Source organism: Hemibagrus wyckioides, linkage group LG23 (genome assembly GCF_019097595.1).
Source record: "Hemibagrus wyckioides isolate EC202008001 linkage group LG23, SWU_Hwy_1.0, whole genome shotgun sequence".
Lineage (NCBI taxonomy): Eukaryota > Metazoa > Chordata > Actinopteri > Siluriformes > Bagridae > Hemibagrus > Hemibagrus wyckioides.
The window spans coordinates 5,377,354-5,404,147 of record NC_080732.1 but is presented as its reverse complement, the minus strand read 5'-3'; the positions used below and the strand labels follow the sequence as shown (position 1 = coordinate 5,404,147).

General features: G+C 37.9%; 1 protein-coding gene and 1 long non-coding RNA gene across 3 annotated transcripts in view; one reads left to right on the top strand and one right to left on the bottom strand.

Annotated features, from left to right (window-relative positions):
* Positions 1-531: 531 nt before the first annotated feature.
* The window catches only part of slc4a2b (solute carrier family 4 member 2b), a 32,580-nt gene continuing 6,317 nt past the window's right edge, over positions 532-26,794 (bottom strand). The window contains exons 1-22 of one of the 2 annotated variants that reach the window (XM_058376531.1): positions 25,907-26,121; positions 22,863-23,016; positions 22,459-22,649; positions 21,880-22,037; positions 18,848-19,029; positions 16,972-17,108; positions 14,819-14,999; positions 14,237-14,372; positions 13,882-14,092; positions 13,002-13,107; positions 11,492-11,676; positions 11,019-11,235; positions 8,936-9,148; positions 7,847-7,995; positions 6,983-7,177; positions 6,260-6,496; positions 6,064-6,153; positions 5,805-5,971; positions 4,650-4,903; positions 3,415-3,584; positions 2,574-2,747; positions 532-2,484 (exon numbers count right to left, since the gene is read on the bottom strand). In XM_058376531.1, coding sequence (XP_058232514.1) covers positions 2,404-2,484; positions 2,574-2,747; positions 3,415-3,584; positions 4,650-4,903; positions 5,805-5,971; positions 6,064-6,153; positions 6,260-6,496; positions 6,983-7,177; positions 7,847-7,995; positions 8,936-9,148; positions 11,019-11,235; positions 11,492-11,676; positions 13,002-13,107; positions 13,882-14,092; positions 14,237-14,372; positions 14,819-14,999; positions 16,972-17,108; positions 18,848-19,029; positions 21,880-22,037; positions 22,459-22,649; positions 22,863-23,016; positions 25,907-25,927 — 3,609 coding nt within the window. In that variant the 5' untranslated portion in view covers positions 25,928-26,121 and the 3' untranslated portion in view covers positions 532-2,403. Of the gene's footprint in view, positions 2,485-2,573; positions 2,748-3,414; positions 3,585-4,649; positions 4,904-5,804; positions 5,972-6,063; positions 6,154-6,259; positions 6,497-6,982; positions 7,178-7,846; positions 7,996-8,935; positions 9,149-11,018; positions 11,236-11,491; positions 11,677-13,001; positions 13,108-13,881; positions 14,093-14,236; positions 14,373-14,818; positions 15,000-16,971; positions 17,109-18,847; positions 19,030-21,879; positions 22,038-22,458; positions 22,650-22,862; positions 23,017-25,906; positions 26,122-26,794 lie in introns of those variants that run through there. The other variant, XM_058376530.1, reaches the window with a different exon arrangement.
* LOC131344328 (uncharacterized) lies at positions 16,964-17,545 on the top strand. The gene is made up of 2 exons (XR_009203310.1): positions 16,964-17,103; positions 17,395-17,545. It is a non-coding gene; the product is annotated as an uncharacterized LOC131344328 (long non-coding RNA).

Here is a 26,794-nt window from a genome sequence, read left to right as displayed (position 1 = left end):
TTATTATAACTTATCACTTACTAGCTAGTTGTTAGTAAGTTCTTCACACTTCTTCAACAGAAGCTACTCAAAAGTGATGGTGAAGAGACAGGTCCAAAATCTGATCTATTACAGTAGATCACACTTTATGGGATGTACTGTTTCTCTGGCTCAGCATTAATGGTTAGTGGTTGCCATAGCTACCAGGGGTCCTGGTACAAGTTGAGACTAACAGGTCAAAACACCATGCACTTATCATGTGCAAATGGGAACTCAGGGTTTGGGACATTCTAAAGAGTGTACACATGACCCCAGAGTGTTTAAGGTCAGAAAAAATACCTTTATAACACTGCTTTGTGACTATAAAAAGATTTTACAATTTCTACACAGATACCCAAGTTACTGTTTTCATCAAGTAAGTGTCACAAAAAATCTCTATAGAGCTGAGCGAGTTCGAGGAAAAAAATATTGGAAAAAGAATATTGGAAAATAAAAGAAGGCTAGTGTTTGTACTGATTCTGTTTTATGAATTTTAATATATTCTCTAAAAATGCCCAAAAGTGAAAATATTATATTTATTTATAACAGAACCAAAACAGGAATAAACATATATTTCATCATTATTGAATTAAAATAAAAACACCACAAATTTCATTTCTTATTGCTACAACAGACAAGAGAAAATCGAACACAGTGTGGGTTAATAAAAGAAATAAAAACAAATAAAAACAAATAAAAGATTGTACTTGTTTTTCACCAACCATGATTCCCTTGCATAAATAACAACAATAATAATAATAATAATAATAATAATAATACTACTAATAATAATAATAATAATAATAATAATAAGTAACATTAGTTATTATTAGTATAAATTTGTTATCTTGTCATGGACCTGAAATGCTAGATAGCGTCATTCGTGGATTTGTGGAGAGTTAACTAAAAAGCTAGCTAGCTTAGTAGTTATCATTATCTAAAATAAATACAATATTCAATAAAGTATACTAAATAAAGTAATTCAATAAGTTAAGGGACGATCACTATAAGAATTAAACATTAGCTAGACAACCTGGACAGATAACACTGTAACTTGCTGAGTTTCATACACACTTTCACAAATTTTTTGAAGCACTCCATGTAAAATTAAACCCAAAACAACGGAGGTGATAAATTCTGTCCATCTTTAACTAGCATTATGCTAATAAATGATCAAAAACAGTGTGAGATCTTGAAATGTAGATTGATATAGTGTCATGGGGCTCTTGAAAACAATTTAATCATACTATGAGTCACAAGGCTTTAAAATTGTTGTATAGTAAATATTAGCTAGCTTATTATTCCTCAGGATTGATTACTGCTAACGCTGCTAATTCAGGACGCAAAATACTCTTACTTTGAACGCATCTAAACTCCCTTCCGCTAGCTATAATTTAGTATCACAACACCATTTCAGACGCTCTCCTTTACACAGTATTGTTTAATACTAATTTAGATGAGAACGTTAAGCTAGCAGGCTATGATAGATGTTGCTAATTTACACACTATTTTCCATGTAAATGGAAGAAAAACTTCATTTTGTATCAGCTACAAAATGTTAACAGTGTCTTACATGGTCACATAAACACATTTTCCCTCAGGTTTAAGATCTTTTCCATACAAAAATATTAGGAAAATGAAGTTACTATGTTGTGTGTAACAGTAATATATGAAAAAGATCACTGACTGTAGGCCAGCTACCTATATATTTAAAATATAACTAAAATAATGTTTGTTAAATTCTGTTAATATTAAAATAATTAAACCAGGGATGCTTTGGTCACTAATTATTGACAGAAGGATGGAGTCCTGCACCAAAACTATTTCTACGGCTAATTTCTTGTTGTAATTTGTCTGCTAGCTTACAAACCAAACTGCTAACAATTTCATTATTATTGGCAACAAAGGAGTAACACGGCTAATTTGGCATCAAGGGTGAAAATAATTCTAACATAATAAAGTATACACACATTTTCAATAGAGTTACTGATTCAAACACACACTCTCTCTCTCTCACACACAAACACACAAGACACACACACACACTTAATCAACATCATAACATGAGATTCGTATAGAATTCCAGTATATTAAAATACATTCATTATTTTCTCAATAGTTAATATTAATGTATTACATCGTAATACTTTTTTGTGCACTGACTCGTTCGTTGTGCTTTGAGTCACCGTAATTTTTGGATTCGGCATGTAAGTGTATTGTTGTCATGGCAACAAAGCAGGAACTGAATTGGAATAGAACATTTGAACTTTTGTGCTCTTTCAGATTAAAGCTGAACAGCAGCGTTTTCTTCTGAAGTGAGTTAAATCCCACTGTGGGAGGATGGATGGATCGAGAGAAGATGAGTGTAAAAAGCGTGGGGGAGGATCACACAGGCATGTGCATCTCTGTGTACTCGTCCACGCCCTCTTTCTCGTCAAACGTGGGCTCGGCGTCGTCGCCATCGAGCTACAGAGAGACATGAGATGACAGTGAGACAGCTGTGTTGTATCTTGTTTAAAGCAAGTGTGTGTGTGTGTGTGTGTGTGTGTACTTACACACTGAATCTCACGTGCGTTGAATATCCGTGGTAAGATGAACATCCTTAGCGGGACGGTCAGAATAAGGACGAAGGGGAAAGCGAGTGACGCCGCCGTTGACATGACAACCCACAAAATAGCCAAACACACCAACTGTACCCCAGTGAAGAGATGCATGCGCAGCGTCCGCACCTGAAACCCAACTCAACACACTCAGCTCCTTGGGTCATTGTTTAATATTAACATATAATATCAGTTTAATATTAATATATAATGTAATGTCATAAATAATGTGAATATACACTGATCAGGCATAACATTATAACCACTGACAGGTGAAGTGAAGACTGATGATCTCCTCATCATGGCACCTGTTAGTGGGTGGGATATATTAGGCAGAAAGTGTACATTTTGTCCTCAAAGTTGATGTGTTAGAAGCAGGAAAAATGGGCAAGCGTAAGGATTTCAGCGAGTTTGACAAGGGCCAAATTGTGATGGCTAGACCACTGGATCAGAGCATCTTCAGAACTGTAGCTCTTGTGCGGTGTTTCCGGTCTGCAGTGGTCAGTATCTATCAAAAGTGGTCCAAGGAAGGAACTGCTCAAATTGCTGAAGAAGTTAATGCTGATTCTGATAGAAAGGTGTGACGTGTATGACAGTGCATGACGGGTCAGGGCTGTTTTGGCAGCAAAAGGGAGACCAACACAATATTAGGCAGGTGGTCATAATGTTATGCCTGATCGGTGTATAATGCATAATGAACATAAAGAGAGTCAACGATTAGACAGACAGTGACAGATTTACAGCCAAGGTGTGTGTGTGTGTGTGTGTGTGTGTGTGTGTGTGTGTGTGCGTGTACCTTACGGACGTAGATTTCGTCTGGGTGGTACTTAGTCGGCATTAGCAGCAGTTTCATTCTTTCGCTGAGTTGAATGCCGTTGAGTGACATCACACCCATATAGAGGAAAATCCCAAAGAGCACAGCAAGAGGAATCAGACTCAACACTTCACCAATCACGATAGAGAGACCTACACACACACACACACAAACTTATCAACAGAACACTTTTAAAAACAGCTGCTGAAATTCTCCTAATTTCTCCGAATTATAATACCCGACCTTTCCTTGTCCTCACAGTAACCGTAGTTCACTTCTCATTCCTTCTAGTTCTAGTTTCCATAGTTACTCCTGTTTAGTTTTCCTTTCCCACCACCGGCAAATCCTCATCAGACCACTAGAGAGTTCACCTGCTGAACTTCTTTTGTTGTCTGCTCCATTTCCTTCTTTGAGCATTATGGATTTGCTCTATGTATTTTATGAAGTTTCCCTTCTTTGTTTGCTGGAGCACTGGGATGACATTCGTGCCTGTGTTTACGTGTGTGGCGACATTTTAGTTACTGTTTATCTGGTTTATACTGTAGTTTATTTTCTAGCTTTGCCTAGCTTTAGCCTGGCTCCCAGTGTCTTCTATTTTCTCTCCTTGTTTTTTCAGTTTGTTTCTTTGGTGCCTAATAAAGAAGCTCTGCAACTGCATCCAGCATCTCAGCATCTCTGTTCTGACGCATCCTCATTCTTCAGGTTCTTCCTGATTTCATTTCCACAGATCTGTTTATGTTTTCTTCTCCATTTTGTCTGCATTGTTGCTCTACTTTTTTCTCCCTATTCTTTCCCTAGCTCCCATAGTTCTTCCTGTTTTCCCACTACTACTTTCCATAGCTTTCCTGCTTTGTCTTGTCGCACATTTTTCTCAATTCCCCCACTTCTCCCAGCTTTCCCTTCTTCTCCTGGTTATCCTAGAGTTTCTGTTATTCTTCTCACTTCACCAAATATCTGCAAATATATGTCCTACTTAATTTACCATTTTTTAAATAGGTATTGTGCTTTCCCATTCCCTTAGTTTAATTAATCCTCCTTTTTTCCTTAGTCCTGTTCTCACAGCTCCAGTGGTGCTCATAGTTGATTTACTTACTGAGGCCCACTTTCTTTGGTAAAAGTTCCATGAATTGGTTTGGCGTCTTGTTTCAATCAGTGTTTGGAATTAATCACTTTTTAAAGAAAAAAATAAATAATGATGATGTGAAGGAATAACTCACCCACTAACACGGCCACCAACAGTCCCGTGACTCTTTGCTCTTTGACCTCTTGAATTCGAGGCTTGTCGCCAGGGGCAACGGCATTGCTCATCACAGTTAGCGCGTTAACGTGCGTGACGGACCTGACAGTCGCGGCCGCCATCCAGGGTAAGCCGAACAAAGCGCAGGTTCCACCAAGACACACAATCAGCAGAAGGTCCAGATGAAAACCTGAACCTTTAACCAGCATTCTCTCCTTTTTACTCACGATCAGCCTGCACACAGACACAGACACACAATACTGTATGAGTTCAGGAATCAACTGACCCTTATTAATTAATCTGTTAATGTTAATTAATCCTGGAAATGTTTTCACATGGCCTGAAATTTGTTCTTATTTCTGTTACTTATAAGATATTAATGACAAACATCTCGTTACACTATTTTTTCTTTTTCGTTTCATTGTCTGTACCGCTTTTCCGTTCTATACTCGGGTCACGGGGAGCCTGTGCCTATCTCAGGCATCATCGGGCATAAAGGCAGGATACACCCTGGACGGAGTGCCAACCCATTGCAGGGCACACACACTACGGGCAATTTAGAGACTCCAATCAGCCTAGAAGCATGTCTTTAGACTGTGGGAGGAAACCGGAGAACCCCGCCCTCCGCCCTCATTACACTATTCGGCTACAAAAATAGATGAGCAACGTGTTTGTATGTTTAAACTTGGTTAGTAAAAAATATAATAATAATACAACAGAAACTAAATATATAAGATTATATCCAGACGTTTGTTACAACACGTTTGAAAACCATCCTGTTTGTTTATTCACATAAAATAAATCATTGATTATGATTTCTGTGATCAGTGATGATCAGATTTAGAACGAATTCAAGATTATGGAGAGAAATAAGACAATTTTGGACTAATATTTCACATGATTCTAATTAAAATAAGCAGAGAATTTTCTTACCCCATCACTAACACACAATCATTTACACACCATTTTATTTATTTATTTTTTTCCATGCTCTCTGGAAAATGTCCTCAAACTCCACATTGCATCATTTTCTTTGCCTCACAACTATCACTATTTTTTACAATGGCCAACTCAAGTCTTCCACCAACTCAACATCAAGCAGGATAGATGGTACGTTTCGGTTCGAGACACTCACGTGGTGATTTGTGTCTCCATAAAAATGAGAATAAACACAAGGAGTGCAGGAAGTACGCTGGCTGCCATCATCCATATAGGAAATGTGTTGTTATAGCCAAGGGGGTTAATAATCCAGGTCCGTTTCTTAGGGCTTGTTACAGAGAAACCATGAGGAACGCTCAGCTTCTGCACTCAGAAAACACACCACTGACAATATGTTCATTATTATTAATAGTAATAGTTATAATAATGAATTAATCAGAAGCAGATTGCCTTACTTGCGTGAATGTGTCCTGAACACTGTAATCCACCAGCACCATGATGAAGATAGCGATGGGAACACCGAAATCTCCAATCACCCTCCGGAGCTGGGACCGAAAATCAGACAGGAGAGATTAGAATAAAAAATTAAAATGCATTCTATCTAACACTATATAAGTGATATCAGATGGAAGAGCATTGTCTTCATCTCACCCTGCCTGGAAAGAAGGCGCTGTTCTTGAATTTTCGGAGGTAAAACGCAATGAAGAACGTTCCTGCCATGAGAACCAGAGAAAGCAGGGCTGTGTTCGGCTCTCCGACGATCTTCTCCTTTGTCACAGAACTGCTGTTCGATGCTAATGTGAAATTCTCTCCCAGTGGGCTCTCAGTGTTGTTTAACATGGTGTCGTTGAGGACCGAGCAGCGCTTCAGTGGGTGTTCTTTAAAAATCTGCAGGAAAAATAATGCATGCTAGAAAAACATCGACTTACTCTCAACTTTTTTAGGCAGGTGAATCCCTTCTACCTAAATTATTAGCTTTAAGTATGCCTGGAGAATTTGCAATTTGCTGTTTTGATCTTGTTTGGTTTTATATCTTGTTTTGCTTCCAAATGTCTTTTTAAGACAGCTGGCTTCAGACAACACCCCTTGAAAAAGTCGCAGTAAATGCTAATAAATTCTAGCACTGTATACAGTTGGCCCAAATAAAACATGACAATTAGTGTGCTAGCTAGTTAGTAAACAAGGCAATTAACATGCATTTTATTCTATCAGGCGTTTACTCATCAGACTAGCTCATAACTAGCAAGTTAGTGATCTAATATAAGCCTTTTGAATGAATGTATTTGCTCACATAAGGTGAAACAGGAGTGTGTAAAAGGTTAGCTCAGTCTCATGGAAGGTTCCGGTTTAGTGCAAGCGATTCTACATACTGACCTTGATGAGTTTGGAGAAGGTCTCATAGATGAAAATGAGCGAGATCAGGAACGAGAAAATCTCCTGAGTGAAACGAGAGACGAACCGAACCAGGAAGCTTCCCTCAAACGCTACCATGACCACCACGATTATGATGAGCCAGAACCCAATCCAGACCCGCCCTGCCAGGTACTCCAGATCATTGCTCTTACAGAACTATTGGGGGACAGGACAGATAAACGATGGAGCGCCTCATCAGTGGAAACACTGACAGTTTGAAATTTTATATAACAAGAAGATTAAGTGTTTTATTCTTCTTACAGCAACAGCAATATGACAACAATCATATTCATTATAAAATATACGTTGCACTTTTTATCCATTTGTAATTAGATTTGATGTTGTTAAATAACTGAGACATCATTTATATATATATATTCTCTTGAAGTTATTGAGACAAAAAATGTTGCTTGTCATATTACTAAATAGCTGCAACTTCTTTATCCTGAAGTCCGAAAAACACAAAGGCATGTCTTTACTGCTACAATGCTGACACTGGAGACTCTTCCCCATATTGTTGTTAAATCACCATCTTGCAGAAAAATTCACTGCTTCATATCAGCACTTGGATGTTTAGAAGTAGTTTTTTTTTACACTTTAACATGAAACATCTTGTATAAGGAGTTACTATAGAAACAACACATTAACATAAACCTGTAATTTACCATGCAGTCAGGTCTGACCCATGCTACAATAGAAACTACATTAACGGCTTCTGAACTGAATATTTAGTAGCGGTGTGCTACAAAAATACTGGAAAATGTATTACATGTGATATCCTGAAAAGTCTAAATAAGCATTTTAAAAGAATAATTTCACACTTACGGTAAAGAAGGCTTCTTCGAACACTAACAGCGGCCCAGAGAATCCAACCACTAGCAGAGGCTGTGCTCCCAGCAGGCAAAATAACACTCCCTGTATACACGTAGCAATAATGAGCTCTGACACACCGATCAGACCTTCTGTCTTCTCACCTACACACACACACACACACACACATAGAAACATACAAACACACGTATCATGAATGCTAGCTTGTGTTTGCATTGTCTAGTATCTTTAAAAAAGAGGTTCCTTGAGGTTCTATATATAACATCATCATCTGGAGTTCTATACTTGGCCAATAGAACAGTTTCCCCAAAAAACTATTATTTTTTTGTAGAACCCTTGAAGAGAAATGAACCTTTTATATTAAAAGAGGTTCTATAATTCAAAGAATGCATGTGGTGAAGTCAGTGGCATTACTTTTATTCATATGTAAATAAAGCTGTGAGATATTTTAAAATGAATTATATGAATATGACATGATGGATGTTTATGAATGATATATTTTCGAAAAGATCAAATAGTTTATTACATATTACATTTATAAAAAATATTTGCAACTGAAATGATGGAAACACTTCAATAAGAGGGAGGGGTTTTGCCATATTTGCTATATAGTATATTCTAGATTATACATTCTAGAATAAATTTGTATTGTTGTTTGAATTTGCTTCATTTCTTGTCCAAATTTGTAATAAAATAAAATAAAATAAAATAAAATAAAATAAAATAAAATAAAATAAAATAAAATAAAATATTATTATTATTATTATTATTATTATTATTATCCTGGATAATTCTAAAAAAAAACAAAAAACTTCTAAATTAAATTCAAAGACCCCCATTGGCTTCTTTTTAGTGAACCTTTCAAAATGATTCTATTTAATAAAACATTTTGGGGCTGCAAATATGAAGCAATTAATAGAACAATTACTACATAGACCCAGTGTAGAATATCTAGCTACGATTACCTGCTAGATTTCACTACTTATTATATCATTACCAAGATGACATGTAAATCATGTCAGATGTGTCTAATTTTCCAGAGCACTCATAGTGAACTAGGAAGTAGCTTTAGTTGGAACTCACCCAGCAGCCCTCCGAACGTGATGGCAGGAGAAAGAGCAGCGAAATAAATAAATATAACAGCCGCCATGCACTGCGGGTTCAGAGCATCTGTGAAGTCACTGATGTATTTTGGGTATCTCCGTCGCACGTCTCGGACTAAACCTCCGAAAGGTCGACCTGATCGCTTCAGGGGATCGTCATCATCCCCACGATCAGGGCGTGCCAACAGAGACTCTGCACAGGAGATAGAAAAATCATGTCATTATTAACTTTAGCTTGAAATATTTCAATTAGATTAAATAGACGGCATTTTTAGGAACGGTTATAGAAGTTTTCGAATCTGATTGGTCAGAAGGTGTTCTCACCGTTCAGACAGTAATGCTGTAAATCTTCCTGCATGATACGTCACATATTTATTAGTAATGCTCTCATTCTAAGACACGATATTAAGTGTATTGAATAACAGTTTCTATGAACACCAATCAGGTAGAACATCATGAGCACTGAGAGGTGAAGTGAATAACCCTGATGATCTCTTCATCAGGGCACCTGTTAGTGGGTGGGATATATTAGGCGGCAAGTGAACATTTTGTCCTCAAAGTTGACGTGTTAGAAGCGGGAAAAATGGGCAAGTGTAAGGATTTCAGCGAGTTTGACAAGGGCCAAATTGTGATGGCTAGACGACTGGATCAGAGCATCTCCACAACTGCAGCTCTTGTGGGGTGTTCCCGGTCTGCAGTGGTCAGTATCTATCAAAAGTGGTCCAAGGAAGGAACAGTGGTGAACCGGCGACAGGTTGCACATGGGGAGCGAAGGCTGGCCCGTGTGATCCGATCCAACAGACGAGATACTGTTGCTCAAATTGCTGAAGACGTTAATGCTGGTTCTGATGGAAAGGTGTCAGCATGATGGGTCAGGGCTGTTTTGGCAGCAAAAGGAGGACCAACACAATATTAGGCAGGTGGTCATAATGTTATGCCTGATCAGTGTATTTACATAGTTGTAAGAAACTACTGGGACAATTCACTGCCAGACCACTAGAGGGGATGCTGATGGGATGACTTGCAATTCCTTTCTGAGTATCTTGTGCTTAGATGTATCATGTATCATGTCTCCTGTTGTTAATCATCCCTAATGTGTTGTTTCACTGTCGCGGTCGGATCCTTGTTACTATGGTGATTTTTGCTATGTTGAGTTCTTGTGATTTCGGTCAAGTTTCCAAGCAGTTGTGTATAATTTACTTTCAGTTTCGTGGGTCATATCATGGTATTTATATTTAATTAAAACCAAGGACATGGTTTTAATCCTGTGCATGGGTCTGAGTTGCTGCAACTTCCGAAACATGACAATAGAGTATCGAATAAGAATAACAATTTATACAGGATTATAAAAAAATCTTTGTTGCGAGGAGAAGGAATTTTCACAGAAAAGTCATCATGCTTTCTGGTGTCTCAGAAATGTCCAGAAAAGAATAAACCTTTTATATCTGATACAACAATACATATACTACAGTACGATGTACACATTTAGCTCCGCTGAGATAACTACAGTATTTTGGAAAATTTGTGTTGACTAGCATTTGAAGTGGTTTGACAGTATATACAACAACCCCCTGCAAGATCAACAGAAACATCTTCACTAAGGATCTAAGACAGATTGCCTCAATAATGTTTACGCATAAGTTTCGATTTTGTCAACGTTCCCAGTTAGACAACAGAATTACCATTAGTATGTAATTCTAAGGAAATGGAAATATTGGTACACACTATGTAAAAACAAAAAAAGCTGTATAAAAATTGTCTCAAGAAGAAACAGAGACCTGGATGGACGAAATGTTCTCGAAAATCTTCCTGTTAAAATCTTAGCTTTTAAGAAAAGGCTTACTTTCTGTTTCAGTATCAGTATCCATATCCACCTTAGTTACTGGTGATTCTAAATCCTATTACTAGCTTAACTTTAATATCTAATCTTTTCTTCTTTATCCATCAGTTTTCCAGAATTATGGATAAATCTCCTCTAGAGCTTCATGTATAACAACTTTAATGTAGGACATATAATATCTATAGAACTGAACTGAATGGTTTTATTCCAGATGTTCTCTGACCTTTCTCCTCCTTGCTCTTCTGCTCATTGTTCATCATGTTGATTTCCTGTTCCTCTCGTTTTTTGATCATATCTCTCTGAAAGTGAGTGATGGAGCGCAACAGGTCTTCACCGCCAAAGTCAGACGGAGGAAGGACAATGCTGCAGTCCAGGAAAGCGTTGATGCCATTCAGAAGGTCTTGACGATCGTCAGCCAGATACGCAGCTTCGTGGAACGACTGGAGACAAAAACGTTTTAATAAATGCATTCATTAATGATTTATTATAAACCCCCAAAACATTTAAAATATAATGTATATGTATATTATGGGTTGAAAATACACACACACACACACACACACAAAACCTATGAAACACTACTTGTGACTAACATTATGGTGCGCAGGAACAAAATAATAGGATGTACTGGATCAAGCTGCCTAAAAGAATTTCCCATTTCCAATTTCCCAATTTTGCATGATTACATCATCTGACCTTATCAGACATCAGTGTGGAAATTGAGCGTCCAATCTGGTGGTAGTCCATGCTGGAGTTGTTTGGTCCCAGTAAGATAAAGAGGAACCGTACAGGAACTGGAACCTCCAGAACCGAGTCCAGTAACACGGCTTCCTCCAAGCGCACAAAAGCCATAGTGGGCTGGTCCAGGAAATCAACACTGCCTGAAAATAACCATGTGGTTATAGGGAGAGTTCTACAGACTATCTAAAGTTCTCTACATGGTTTGACTGATGTTTATTACAATAACTGTTACTATTTTGCATCATATTCTCCTTTCCTTTATCTAGTGCTCTAGCTAGCACTCTAGATCTTTATCATTCCTAGTGGTTTGTGTGTATTAGGCCATCTCCTAATTCCAGTTCCATTGCTACTGGTTACAAATTACATGTAGAAACTAATTTAGAAAGCTACTAGTTTCCTAGTTCAACATATTCGTGGCTTCAATCCACAAGACCCTTTATTTTTCCTTAGGTCTAGTTTTCCAGGTCTCTAGTTCTACTACTACTAGTCAGTGCCTTAATTACAGTCATTCATTAGTTATTTCATTAGTCTCCAATACACAGCCACCAGATTCACTAGTTATAGTTTCCTATAGATCTCATCTCCTAGTAGATACAGTCATTCATGTTCTCATTTCCTTGTCATAGTTTCTTAGTCTTATTCTCCCCGTCTCATCTCTAGTTGCTAGGCTCCTATAGTTCTCGTCCACTGGTTAAAGCACTAGTTAGTCAGTAATTTTTATAGTTCTCTAGATTTTTAATTTGATTCTCCTAGTCCCGTTGTCCTAATTCCAGTTCTCTAGTTAATAGTTGCTATTAAGTTTCTATTAGTTCTAGTTTCTATAATTTTAATCCCTATAATTTCACTTCCTATAGTCAGAGACCTATTTACATAACTAGTCATTCATATCTCTAGTTCCTTAGTTTTAGTCCACTAGTCACCTGACTCCAGTTGTTACAGTAGTTACCAAATTACCTCTTTCCTTAGTTCTAGTTTTCTAGTTACACTCGCCTAGTCAGTGGCATATTTACAATCATTCATGTTTCTAGTTCATTTGTTCAGGTTTCTTAGTTTTAATACCCAAATCCCAGTCATCTGATTCCAGCTCCATACTTTATAATTACTAAAATGTCTATTTCCCTAGTTCCCTAGGTTTCCTACTTACAGTATTGTTCCAGTCCCCTAGTGTCCAGATCCCTAGTTTTTGTTTCCTACTTCTAATTCCCTAGTTCCTAGTCATATATTTTCCCATTCATCTAATCCTAGATTATCCTTTATATCCAGTCCTGTAGTTCCAGCTCCATAATTTGCAGCCACTCTTGTCTCTATGTGACTGATTTTAGTGGACCTGCATATTTGACCTCTTACCCAGATACATAATCCATATTATTACTGATGTGCAATATATATGCACCGTACTTGTTAAATAACAATCAAATATATTTTGTATTGTGTGATCAGTAAAAAAAAAAAAGTGCATTCTTACCCACGAGTACCACTGTGGCTTCGGCATTTTCTGGAATTTTCTCCAGCAGTTTGAGCTCGTGTTTAGATTTCGATCTGTGCATGCCAGCAGGCGTCGTCGGTTCTTTCTGCAAACACATTATACACACAATTCATACACATTACACAGGTATACACACACAAAACCTGAATATCTAACTATAAAACTATATATAATTATATAAATACTGGTTAATAAAGGTTGAAAAAACATTTCTGTGAATTATGAATGAAAAATAGGGTCACTATTTTTATTTAAAGTATTAACGCTATCTTGACTATAATTAGAGAAAGCCTGATGAACAAACACACACACACACACACACACACACAGTGCTATGTTGAGAAATCATTCATTAGAACTCTTTCACAGATACCGCTGTCTTTGTCCAGTTCCTCTGGTGTCCAGCAGGGGGAGACAGTGTTCCCTTTTTTTACCCGCTCTGTTTCACAATCATTGTTTGTGTCTCTACTGTGTCTATATCCTGCCTTCCACTTTCCAGTCCTGTGTTTGCACTTCCTTTGGTCCGGTTGTTCATGTTTCTAGTCATTTTAGTCCTCCAGTGTTTTATTTATACATGTTTTAAGTCAAATTTCTAACTAATTTCTTCATTTAAACTTCTAGTTGCCTTGTTCACTACTTCCATTTAAGTCCCCTTGATTCCACTGACCTTGTCACTTCTTGTCTTCTAGTTCCTATTTATTCATGTTTTTCTTCCCAGGTTCCCTCAGGTTTCAGACTCCTGATTCCTGGTCATTTATGAGTCCACTTCCCTGCAAGTTTTCTCATTTCTTTTCATTCAATCTTTCTTTCCAGTCATTTCTAGTCCTCTAGTTAGACCCCTGATTCTCGTGACTCTCACCTCAGCAGTCTCGGGGTGTGTGTGCTGTGTGCTGTCGTGTTTTGTGTTTGTGTTCCCCATCAGCGGCTCGGTGACGGACGTCTCTGTCTGGTGATGATGATGGTGATGATGATGGTGGTGGTGATGGTGATGATGAGAGATTAATGAACCCAGACTGGCTGTTGAGATGTTTCTGGGGAATGAGCTGTGATCTTTCTCATCACATGGGTGACTAACAGATGAAACACACACACACAATTGAAATGAGTGATTGGGGTCAGGGATATGCTGAATTACAATATAACACAACAGAGCAAGTCACAGTATCAGGTAAATTGAAATGGAGGTGTGTGTGTGAGTATGTGTGTGTGTATACCTGTGTTTCAGCAGTAGTGCTCTTAACACGTTTGCTCTGTCCTCAGCTCTGATCTGATCGCTGATGATCATCTGCTCAACGACTTGGTGAGCAATTCCAGCTAATGTTTTCTGATCTAGATCCAGCAGCACTGTGCCTAAACAACAACAACAACAACATATTATTCTTATTTTTATTATTATTATTAGCACACACACAATAGAAATAGAAGTAGCAATATTAATAGTACTAATAATAATAACAACAGCCTTCCATCCATCCATTTTCTGTACCTCTTATCTATCACAGGATCGCAGGGAACATGGAGTCTAGCCCTGGGGACTTGGGGCACAAGGTGTGGATGGGGTGCAAACCCATTGCAGGACACAATCACTCACACACACACACTCACACACCCTACAACATGTTTTGGGACTGCTGGAGGAAACCAGAGTACCCAGAGGAAACTCCCAAAACACAGAGGAAACACGCAAACTCCACACACACACACACACACGCACTCAAGAGGCAGCAGAGGCAGAAAACAAACCCTAAACCCTGGAGTAATTATAATAATAACACAACAACAACAATAATAGTTACCATGTGCTATAGTTTTGCGCAGCTCCAGTAAACTGCGAAAGGAGAGTGAGGCGATGTGTGGTTTCCCCCAGCGGTGTGTTTCCTCCTCCACGTCCTCCTCAAACTTAATCCAGCGTGCCGTCTCTCTCCACTGCAGCTCCTGGTTCTTATCTAGGATCAGCTCATTCAGCTCTACAAACACCTACAGCACACAGACACACTCAGTAGGCTGCCTATGAAGGGCTTGACAAATATGACAAATTTAGAATAACTGAATCCAAGCAAATCTCTGGAAATTTATATATATATATATAATGTTTTTATTTAAATAATATATTTATTAAATAATATTAATATTATTTATTAATTTATTATTTATTAAATATATTATTTATATTTATATATATATATATTTTCATCCATCTTAGTTTCAAGTCATTCTTATTTCCTATCTCCTCCTGTTTGTTGGTTTGAAGTGGATGAGACTACAATAGGTATACGACCCCGTGTATTAATACATATTAGCCATCTGCGTTCGTCAGCTAACCACTTTAAAACAAGGACAGAAAGTGAAGTGACTCCAGATCTTGTTTCAGGTGCTTTTACTCAAGAAAAATCTGGAGCATGGAAAATCCTGTCCTCATCATCAGCTGCATAACCTGACTTTCAATACACAGAACTTTCAGGACATATCGCTGGAATTTGTATTATTTTCAGTGTGAGGAAATAATGTTTACTTTAAATCAGAAGCACCAACTCGACCACTTCGATTCACTTCAGTGCCACTTACAGTATGATCTTATGCTAATCAATACAAACAACAAAACCCTGTCAGACATGGTCAAGTGCACGGAAAGAACACTGTTAAACACTGTATTGTTTAACATTTTAACCAGGCTTTAACATAAGCATTACAGCTAGACTAAAAGCAAACCCATTCTAATATGCACACACACACACACACACACACGGTGTACAGAAACATCTCTAACCTGCTGCCTTTGAGAGAAATCTAACAGCACCATGGTGTGTCACAATAACAAGAGGGACACACTCAAAGGAGAGGGCAGTGAACACACACACACACACACACACACAGGTAAGGTATGTGTGAGTGCATTAATTAAACATGCCCTTGTGTGTGTGTGTGTGTGTGTGTGTGTGTGTGTGTGTGTGTGTGTGTGAGTGAGACCGGATCTCTCCCAGGTCTGTGACGATCATGCATGTTTAATTAGGTTCTATTCACTCAGCTTTTGCATGACAAATAATCCAAGACTTTACTGAGACCGATGACAGTGAGGATTAAACTCTGGGGTAAAGTGTGTGTGTGTGTGTGTGTGATAAGATGACTGCATATATTATTAATATGCTTGTGTATTATTACAATGTGAAGGCTGGTGTGTGTGTGTGTGTGTGTGGGTGTGTTAGAGATGTCCAGGATTGGGTCAGATGATATTACAAGAAAATTAGTTGCCAGTGTTTAGACTAATAAGCTAATGCTTAGCAACTGTTTTGTTCTGTTTAGCTAGCTAGATAACAGTTCTTGTAAAATAAGTAAGGATGCTGCTATAAGGGGGAAAAAACTACAGGATTTTCCACCCATTATTTTCTCCTCAATTCGGTCTTGCTTCTTGTGTTGCATCACAGTACCAAAAGCCCGTGATTGGCTGCTGACACTTTGATTGACAGGAAAAAGAGCGAGAGAGAGCACCCGAATTCTCCCATTTCCACTCTCGGCTCTTGATTGTGGCATCTTGTGTATAGAGTGAACACTTATGCCATGCTGGAGTGTGTGAAATAGGGAACTATCGCCCCTTGTGCTATTGACATATACTGTAAAAAGCATAAATCTGTATTGTGTAGTGTTTCTACTGAGAATTCCTTGAGAATGCTTCGTACAAATACGCTTTGTGCCTCATCAACAATACTGCTCTGTGTCTGGCTTATGTATCTGGTGTGATCTCACAGTGTGAGCACATTTATACCAGACTATCACGTGGCCTTTCACTGATTCCAGATCAAAAATACTGGATCTTAGCACTGTTGCTTGAGTGGGACAAGATCTAGCAATATGTAATCATGAGGATTAACTAAACTTGGTCTCAGAGATGATTTTAGAACATGTCCGGTGTAGGTAGGTTTCTGTTAACTGGTGTAAGCGTGTGTGGAATTACCTCGTGTGGTGTGCGGTCGACTTTGCGACTGCGGGTGCTCGGCTCGGCGTGATCTTTATTGATGTGCACTACGGAGGATTTGGTGCTTTTCCTCACCAGGTGTCTCCTCACGCCAGGAACATCCTCGAAACGGTGAGCTGGGAAATTTCAGACACAGTGAAATACACATCACTGTGATTAACGAAACGAAACTACTTCTGGATTTCATTCATGCCTTTCCCTTGTATATTTCAGTGTATTTAACTTCTCTGAAAAATTTGTCAGATTTATAAAATAAACAAGAAATGTTCTAAATTCGTAACTGTTTTTAAATTTGCGGAAGGTGGTCACAGACAAAAGTTTTATGACACAAATGTTATTATATATTTATATATAGTCCATATAACACATGTATATTAACACATGACTTTTTTTTTTTTGTAGATTGTCAAAGATTCCAAAAAGAAATTCCAGTTAGCATTTCCATCATAGTTTGGAGCTATTAATAAAATATTCCTGTAGGAATTGTCTTTCAGGGCAAGAAACAAATAAAGGGGTAGAGAAGAGAGAAGAAGGGAGGGGAAAATTTTCAAGACGACTGACGACGTCCATTTAATTTTACTTTAATTTATTATACCTTATTTTATCTGAAATACTTTTTAATTTTAAATTTTTTAATTGTAAAAAATGTGAATTCCATTTTATTTCATTATTTTTATGACTTTTATTTTTTATTACATAGACAGTTATAACAAGCATGTTACTACATGTTGTACTGTGTATGATTGTGTATGTAACTAATAAAAATTTTGCATTTTCTCTGGTGGAAAAGAGATCTTATAAATGTCTTATAAATTAGCCTATGCACATACTGTACATTTGTGTGATTTATTTTTCCACGCTTCACACAAATTCACAGTAGACATGCAAACTACATAGTGCATAGTGTAAGTGTATCGTATGTCATTTTGGGAAAGTCATGTATCATGTTGCTAAAAATCTAGACTCATCACTGTATGACAACCAGGAGAATCTGCAATAACATACAGTGATACTCCGAACAGCTGAGGTTTATCATCATTTCAATGTGATTGTGATTTTTAGGAGAATTTATTATAACTGTCTCATATTCCGCTGACATATTCATTAATAGAGGAAACACTCATGAGGATGCCAAGGAGGATGTCACTTTGGGCCTCCGAATATTCCCATAAACACGCACTGATAAAAGTCAGCTCTCAGTCTCTAAAAAAAAGGATAAAATATTAAAATGTCACACACACACACACACAAACACACACACACACACACTCCGAATAATGGATCACAGTGAGTTTAAAGGTTTTAATTTTAAATCTCAGCAGGGAACATGCAAGAAGCTGCCAAGGGAAACACACACAGACACACACACACACACACACACAGTAAAACAGTAACATTTAAAGGTCAATTTACAAATTAAAGTGAAAGTGAATTGTTATTCAGATAAAAATTGGTACTCATGATACCAATTGCTTGAGAAAGATCAGTCCATCCATCCATCCATCCATCCAGCTTATCCTACACAAGGCCAAGGGGAGTCTGGACCTATCCCACAGGACTCAGGGCACAAGGCAGGGCACAATCACACACTACGGACAATTTAGAGATGCCATTCAGCCTACAATGCATGTCTTTGGACTGGGGGAGGAAATTAGAGAACCTAAAGGAAATCTCTGAAGCACAGGGAGAACATGCAAACTTTGCATACACAAGGGGGAGGCAGGAATCAAAACCCCTACCTTGGAGGGACACCATACTAACCCCTAAGCCACCCTGCCCCCTTGGTGAAAAAAACAAGACAGTCAGGTGACAACCTGAAAACAGTGTGGTTTCAAAGAGAGTTATTTAAACTCACTCTTAATGTCATCCAAGTTGGCTGAGCCAAGTGCTTGTGTCTCTGCCTCGTCCGCAGGAATCCTCTCGTATTTTGTACTCTCGTTTCCTGTCATGTTTCCTGTTGGACTGGATGAGGTCAAAGTGCTGGGGTGAAATGTCACAGAGCTTGGGTTGATGGTCACAATGTGGTGCTTTGAGGAACTGTGTAAAAAAAAAGAGAGGTGTGTTGAAAAAACACACTTCTGCACGATACAGTGTAAGTAATAAAGTAATAGCATTTTAGTTTTTTTTTATGAATTGAGGTTATTATTATCATGGGTGACTTAAAATAGATTATATTGCCATAAGTTTTGGGACACCCCTTTGAAATCATTGAATTCAAGTGTTGTTTTTCAGGTGTTGGGCTCGGCCCCTTAGTTCTAGTGAAAGGAACTCTTAATGCTTCAGCGTACCTAGATATGTTGGACAATTTCATGCTCCCAACTTTGTGTGAACAGTTTGGGGATGACCCCTTCCTGTTCCAACATGACTGTACACCAGTGCACACAGCAAGGTCCATAAAGACATGGATCAGTGAGTTTGGTGTGGAGGAACTTGACTGTCCTGACCTCAACCTGATTCAACACCTTTGATGCGATGAATTATAGCGGAGACCGTGACCAAGACCTTCTCGTCCAACTTCAGTGCCTGACCTCACAAATGCCCTTCTAGAAAAATGGTCAAAAAATTCCCATGTACACACTGCTAAACCTTGTGGAAAGCCTTCCCAGTAGAGTTGAAGCTGTTATACAGTAGTTGCAAAAGGCGGGCCAACTCCATATTACATTCATGTAAAGGCAGATGTCCCAAAACGTTTGGCAATATAGTGTATCATCTGGAGGCCAAGCTGTCTTCTAATGTCCTTTAAAAAGAGCCTGGTGCTAAGCAATAATGATTAAATGAACCAAACTAAAATTTCTCAGCATTATTTACAAGCATTTCAGAAACTCTGCATTCATGATACATCGACACACACAGAACTCCTTACAAAATGACAGCTAAATGTAGGTAGAATACCATGATATAAATATACTTATAGAGCGTGAGAACTTTGTCATGTGATTTCTGCTATAATTTTCAGAGACTGAGTCATTCAGTGTGTGGGTCATACTAATAATACAGTATATAAAAATATGTCCGAGATTTAAGTCCAGATTTAATGTCGTTACTAAATAATCATAAATGATTAACAAATGTACAGTAAGAGTAATTCTATTAATTATATATTCTATAGTAATTATATATTGTTTTAAGGAATTAGGTTTATTTACTCATCAGGGAGTAAAGCTGCCATGCAGTAGGCGGTCGGTTTTTTAATGCTAGATTAAATAAAGAAATTAAATCACTGGAGATTGAAGTCCAGTGACTGTCCACTATAAGAGGACATCTTTGTAGGACACCCTCCTATAAGACTCCTAAAAAAATCCAAGCCAACGCACATGCCTACATGTTGAGTTAGTCATGGCTTTTACAAGTGTAAATAAATCTGATCCTGATTTCCCAGACTGTAATGCCATGAACAGGCTTTTAAGAAAACAGTATTAACAGTACTTCTATATTTTGTGACACTGCAAAATTCTAACCTGATTTACATTACATAACCAGGTCAGGAGCTAATAGAGAGAACAAGAATACACACAGGTAATAAAAGACACACTCTGATCAGTAAAGTAACGTAGAAATCACTGAAACACTCACCATCACTTAATAAAATAGACATTTTCGAGTCCGAGTATCCACACCATACACAGATCACAGACTCCAGAAAGTAAAAAAAAGGAGGATAATGGGAAAAGGAGGACCAAAAAAGGAGCAGTTGCTATGACAACAGTTCAGTAATGACACCCAGTGTAATGAGTAACAAGATTCCTGCTGATACAAACCCCTAATATGGACTTGTATTTAGGGAGCTAGTTATATAATTAGGGGAGGTGGAAGTAGGGAGCTATGGGGTGATCTATGGAAAAAAGGGAATTTGGGAATTCGGGTCAAGGAATTGGGAAGCTTGAAGTATCCGGGGGGGATGAAGAATAGGAAGTATGGTGTAAGGAAACTGGAAATAGGAAAATAGGGATCTGTATCTAGGGTACTAGATGATAGTAGGTGAGTGGAATTAGAACTAGAAGTTTCTTGAATACGGAAGATATTAGATTTGCATATAATTCTTTTCTATTCAGATGTTATTCCATAGGCATTATTTTCTCTGCACAATTATATATTTTTCTCATAGGCTGTAACTATACAATGCCTCCAGGATTTCATAATGAGGTAGCTCATGTGATTAAGGCTCTGGGTCTTTGCCTGGATGATTGGGGTTCAAGCCCCCAGCACCATCAAGCTGCCACCGTTGGACCCTGGAGCAAAGCACCCTGCTCTAGTAGTGCTGCATCATAGCTGACCCTGTGCTCTGACCACAACCCTCAAGGATGGGATATGCAAAGAAGGCATGTGCAGTAATGTATATGTGACAAATAAAGACAATTTCACTTAACTTATGATTTCACAATTCCCAGCAATGCATGTAAATTCATGCAAGCTCTGTGAGTTCAAAATAATGACAGATTTTCCACAGATTTTCAGGCTGAGACGTGTCATGTGTCGTCATCATGGCGCACATCGAACCAAATCCCTCTTTGATTCACATGTCGAACATGAATACAGCTATCATAGAAAATAATTACATATGTGTCTTCACTTGTAGGATTCTTGTAAGAATCCTGTGTCTGGGATTTCACAAATTCAACAAGGTTTCCCACCAAAAAAGCTTTGCAATTTGCATCACAAATGAAAAACAAGAGCCGCTGCAGTTACACACATATTTTTGGCCGCAAAAAACTCCTGAAATGAAACTGGAACTATGTGATTCAGGAAGTTGGGACTAGAAATGTGAATGGAAATAGAAGATGAGTATACTTTGGCTTAGACACTAGGTTTATTATAGGCACTCGTTTGCATTTCTGTTGCTACGTGTGAACAGTTTGTGATAAAGGTGTGTGTTTGAATCTCACTCACTCAGTCACTGTTGTGTTGCCGTTGCGTGTTTCAGTCTCAGAGTGTGTGCGCTCCCCGTCTGCAGTAGCGTCGTTGGTGTGTGTTGCTGTAGAGGAGGGTTTGTTCTCAGCTGCGTTTTCTCTATCCGCAGGGAAAACCTCGTCATCGTACAGGAAGAACTGGGGCAAAACAATAGACATAAAAAAAGATCTGAATTGTGGAAATATTTCACTATGCATTCGAAAGCTTAAAAGTTTGACCAAGCAGGTACCAAATACCCATAATGCTTTGAGCCTTTTTGGAAATAAGAAGCCACATAAGGGTGTCACTTTCTGAAAGAATATTCAGTAGGGAATCTTTTAAGGTGCAGCAAATAAGGAAGTATTTTCCTACTCTGTAGCACAACAATCTGATTTATATCTCCATTAGAAATAAGACATGAAATCGGAGCATTGTTTAAATACTCAACAGATAGATAGATAGATAGATAGATAGATAGATAGATAGATAGATAGATAGATAGATAGATAGATAGATAGATAGATAGATAGATGAACATATGACACGTATTTAATTTTCGAGTTCATTCGACACACTCACCTGCACAGCATCCTGCTTCTCGCTCTCAGGTTTGTCAGTGTGCTTTTCTTCCTCTTCCTCTTCCTCTTGCACGCTGAGGTCATCACTAGTGTGTCGCTCTTTACCTCTTTTCTTTTTCCCACTTCTCTTTCTCCGGGCATCGCTGTGTTTGGACAGAGGGTGATGAGTGTGATGTGACGAGTGGCGATGATCTGAACGACACACACATACAGACATACGGTGTTCAGCTGTTCACTGGGAATCTCTGTGATGAACCATGATGAACGTTGTGTCTTTTGGACTTCTGACTCATGATACAGCCTATAGTTTGTACACGGCATGAATAGCGCTTTATGTATTGTTGCCCGTGTTTGTGTGTAGTTCTAGTGTGTATTTTTATTACCATGCAATGCTGGTGTACTCACTCAGGAAGTCCTCCTCGCTGTAGTGTCGGTGCTCGCTAGGCTCACGTGAAGTCGGACTGAGAATCTGCTGAAATCTTTCAACACCCAAAGCTTTGTTCAAGTCTTCATCCTCCTCTTCTGGTATCGGAGACGTTGAAATGGTAGACGACACGGGCTGTGGAGAAAGACACACATCGGAAATGCCAAATGAGTCTCAAGGAGATGGAAGCAACAGAAAACTTATAAGTAATCGCACCATCACCACGTTTTCCTATAACAGCTGTTTTATTTGTAACAGAATGTTCACTATGTACTTTTCTGAGAGTATCATCGCTACTTCTACAGCATTGTTACTCCATTGTGATTTAAAATTGGTTTGTGAAATATATTTTTTATTTATATTTTCTGCCAGGGCTAATTATTGAGAATATATATTTTATTTTAAATAATTAGCCTTTGCAGAAAAAAAAAAAAAAAAAAAAAAATATTTTTAGAGATATTTTCCTTCTTCATTTTTGAAATATAAAATAAAATGTTCCAGACTCCAGACTCATTTTCAAAAGAAAGAAAGAAATTTCTTAGAATTGAAAAAATGTCAAATTTTATTTTAGTTTTTTTCCCCCCCTTTATCCTGGAACTAAACAAAATGTTTTGAAATTTTTTAACAAAGGAAAATGTGCAATATCTGGGACCTATTTGGAATTTTGAACTTTTTCTGGGTCACTTGTACACATTTTTGGATTTATTAACCATGTTAACTGTTTTGTACCAAATTGGCATTTCCCTTGAATCTTATCCCTGGCATTCAAGCTGAATCATTTGAATGACACTCCAATAGATTTGTTTTAACATGGATCGGCTGGTTTTAAACAAACTTGCAGAGTTCATACCAGCTTGGCTGTATGCTGTCATTAATAGGGGTCTCAGGGGTCTCAAGCTTCCAGATGTTTACAAATACAATTTAGATTCTTAAAATAACGATGTTTAACAATATTTGACGGAACTGCTGAATGTTCTCCAATACAATACGATTCAATTCAGTAGCCTCTGTCTGACCGAATTTAGAATACTGACTCTGGAATAAGACTGGCATTATAAATGATAATGACTTTTTTTAAGTATAATCAAAGTTATGGGCAAAATCACATTGCTAGCTTATTTACACAATAAAAAAATAAAAAATTATAATTTTTTTTACATAGATGTTTAGAAGTTTAATTGAGAATAACTGAGTTATGATTGCTGGCAAAATTTGTTTCGGTTGTTCTGAAAAATGGTATTCTAATGGTCTTCTGAAAAATAAATAAATAAATAAATAAATAAATAAATAAATAAGAAACAAATGCTAAAAAAAACCATTAATCTTAGTAGCCTTATATTTATGGACCCCAAATTAAAAATCTGATAATAAAAATACAAAGATTACAAAAGATTCACTTAATTATTCGTCAGTCCTGAAGTCTCAAGAATTATTTAAGGCAAATAATTTAGGTGAAAGGGGTTCCGCTGCCCTTTTGTCTGCAGTCATCTACTAACTATAAAGTACAGATGAAAAAAAAATTAAATGAAATGAATTCCTTAAAAATTAGATTAAAAAGATAAAATCAAATACGGGCCGAAACACACCGGTCGTGTTAACTCATTTCTGAAACTAATCCAAGAAAGTTTAGGAGGTCTTCAAATAGCTACTGCCGCTTTCAACGTACCTCAGTCATGCTCAGCTGTTCAGTCTGTGTGGATGTGTGATGTGTTCATTCAGTGAAATCAAGTTTGTCTTTAAACACAGTGGTGTGTGAATTTTTCCTGTTCACTCCTGCAGTGTGTGTGTCTGTGCCTCGGCTGGTCTAAACGTGTCTGCCCTTCACTAATGTAAAGTTACAGCAAATATCAGTGTGTGTGTGTGTGAGTGTGAGGACAAACTCAAATATCCTCATGTGCTGCTTACATTGTCAAGTACAATATAATCTTTTCATACTCATGCATACACACACACACACACACACATTTAGTTGCAGGTAAATATTGACCTTCTTTTTCACCCCATAAATGTGTGTGTGTGTGTGTGTGTTTGTTGACCTTATGTAACAGCTGAAAGTCATTCTGATAAGACATTACAAGAGATTTTTTTACTCCTCAGATACTCAGCAGAAACAATGTCCTTTATGGAGCTGCACTTGAACTGAGTGAGGGTGGGAGCTGATGGAGAAGGACGTCGGTGACGTTTGTCACTGGACTTGATGTAAAATTTGTCAACACTCTACATGCTACATTCAGAAATGTCAACCCAATGTGTAGGAAGAAAAAACAACGAATGAACAGCCGGGAATTTAGAAACCACAGATGCCCCTTCTGCCTGTAATCCCTCACTTTTCCATCAGCCCTTTACCCTTCTGTATCTGTAACCCCTAATCAGCGCTTAATGTCCAACTGCTCCACTTAACCTCTATCGACATTAACCCAAGCCTCTCTTCTCCATCGGCTCTTATACCTGAACTGCTCCATCAACCTTTAAGCCCCAACTTCCCATTCAGATCTTATACCCATCATCTATTAAACCCTAACGACCCCTTTAGCTCTTATACCCTAACTGCTCCATCAACCTTAAACCCTAACTGCCCCTTCAGCCCTTAAACCCTAACTACCCCTTCAGCCCTTACACCTGAAATGCACCATCTACCCTTACTCCTGCTCTTCTCCATCAGCCCTTAACCCCTCTCTTCTTCATCTCTCTTCTTCATCATCCTTTAATACCCAACCCTATCCATCAGCCCTTACCCTCTAACTACCCCACCTTTACAGTGAAACAATGTGTGTTTAAGTCACAGCACTAAACTCAACATCTGGATTTGATCCTGATTGTTAGTATAGATTAGGATTATTAACACTCACTGCGGTTTTAGGACTATGCTATATGAACACTGAGAGCAAACACACACACACACACACACACATTGATTATCTGTTTAGTCTAGAATGAACAATTTTACTTCCATCGATTGAGAATGAACACAAGCAAATTTATCACGTTACCAACATCCAACATCAGTGTTTTTCAGATTACTGACCTGCGTGTAAAGAAAATCCATGTCTCGTCTTCAAACACAGTGTTTACAAAGTGCATGCAAAGTGACCAACCAGACACACACACACACGTTTCGCTTAAACACACACTTACTCAATATTTATGCACTCTTTCTACATGATTTGAGCCGAAGGAGCATTTTTAATTTGAAAAAAACTAGAAAACATATACTGACCAAATGTTTCCAAACACACACACACACACACACACACACACACACACGCACAAAGCACACACTTGCCTTGCCGTTGTTGCGGTTAATCATTAACCGTCCCTCTCTCTGTAGATGGAAACCACTAGCAATAGACCAAGCTGCACTTGATACAGTCCATAAACACAACACACTCATCATACTTCATACACAACTCTTCAATTTTTAATCAGACGTAATCTGCAGTCTGATATTTTAATACTTTTCTGAATATTTTAGGATAGTCTAGAGTGAGTCCTGTTTATAGGACTTGTCGTCGTCAGATATAGACAGAGGTGTGTGTCTGTTTGCTTTTTCAGTCATCTGGGATCATTATTTTTACTCTGGCATGTTTTCCTCATCATGCCGTTATGCGCTACTTAACCTTAAGTAGATTTTAAGAGCATGATATGATTTAACAACAAAATACCATGTAAATAAATGCAGGCCTATTATTTATGAACAGAAAATTTATGAAAGGAGAAAGTAAGAGTCTGAAATGAGAAAGTCAGTGGAGTTTCCACTGTAGGAGACTTCTTAAGGACAGAGGACTTTATGGATAATATAATAAACCACGTGCTATTCTTAAAATTAATGAATAAGTCATCAGCGGCAAATTTCTGTGGTAAAAGAGGGTAGAAAAAATTTTTCAGACTTTTATAGAGTTCTAGGTAACAGTCA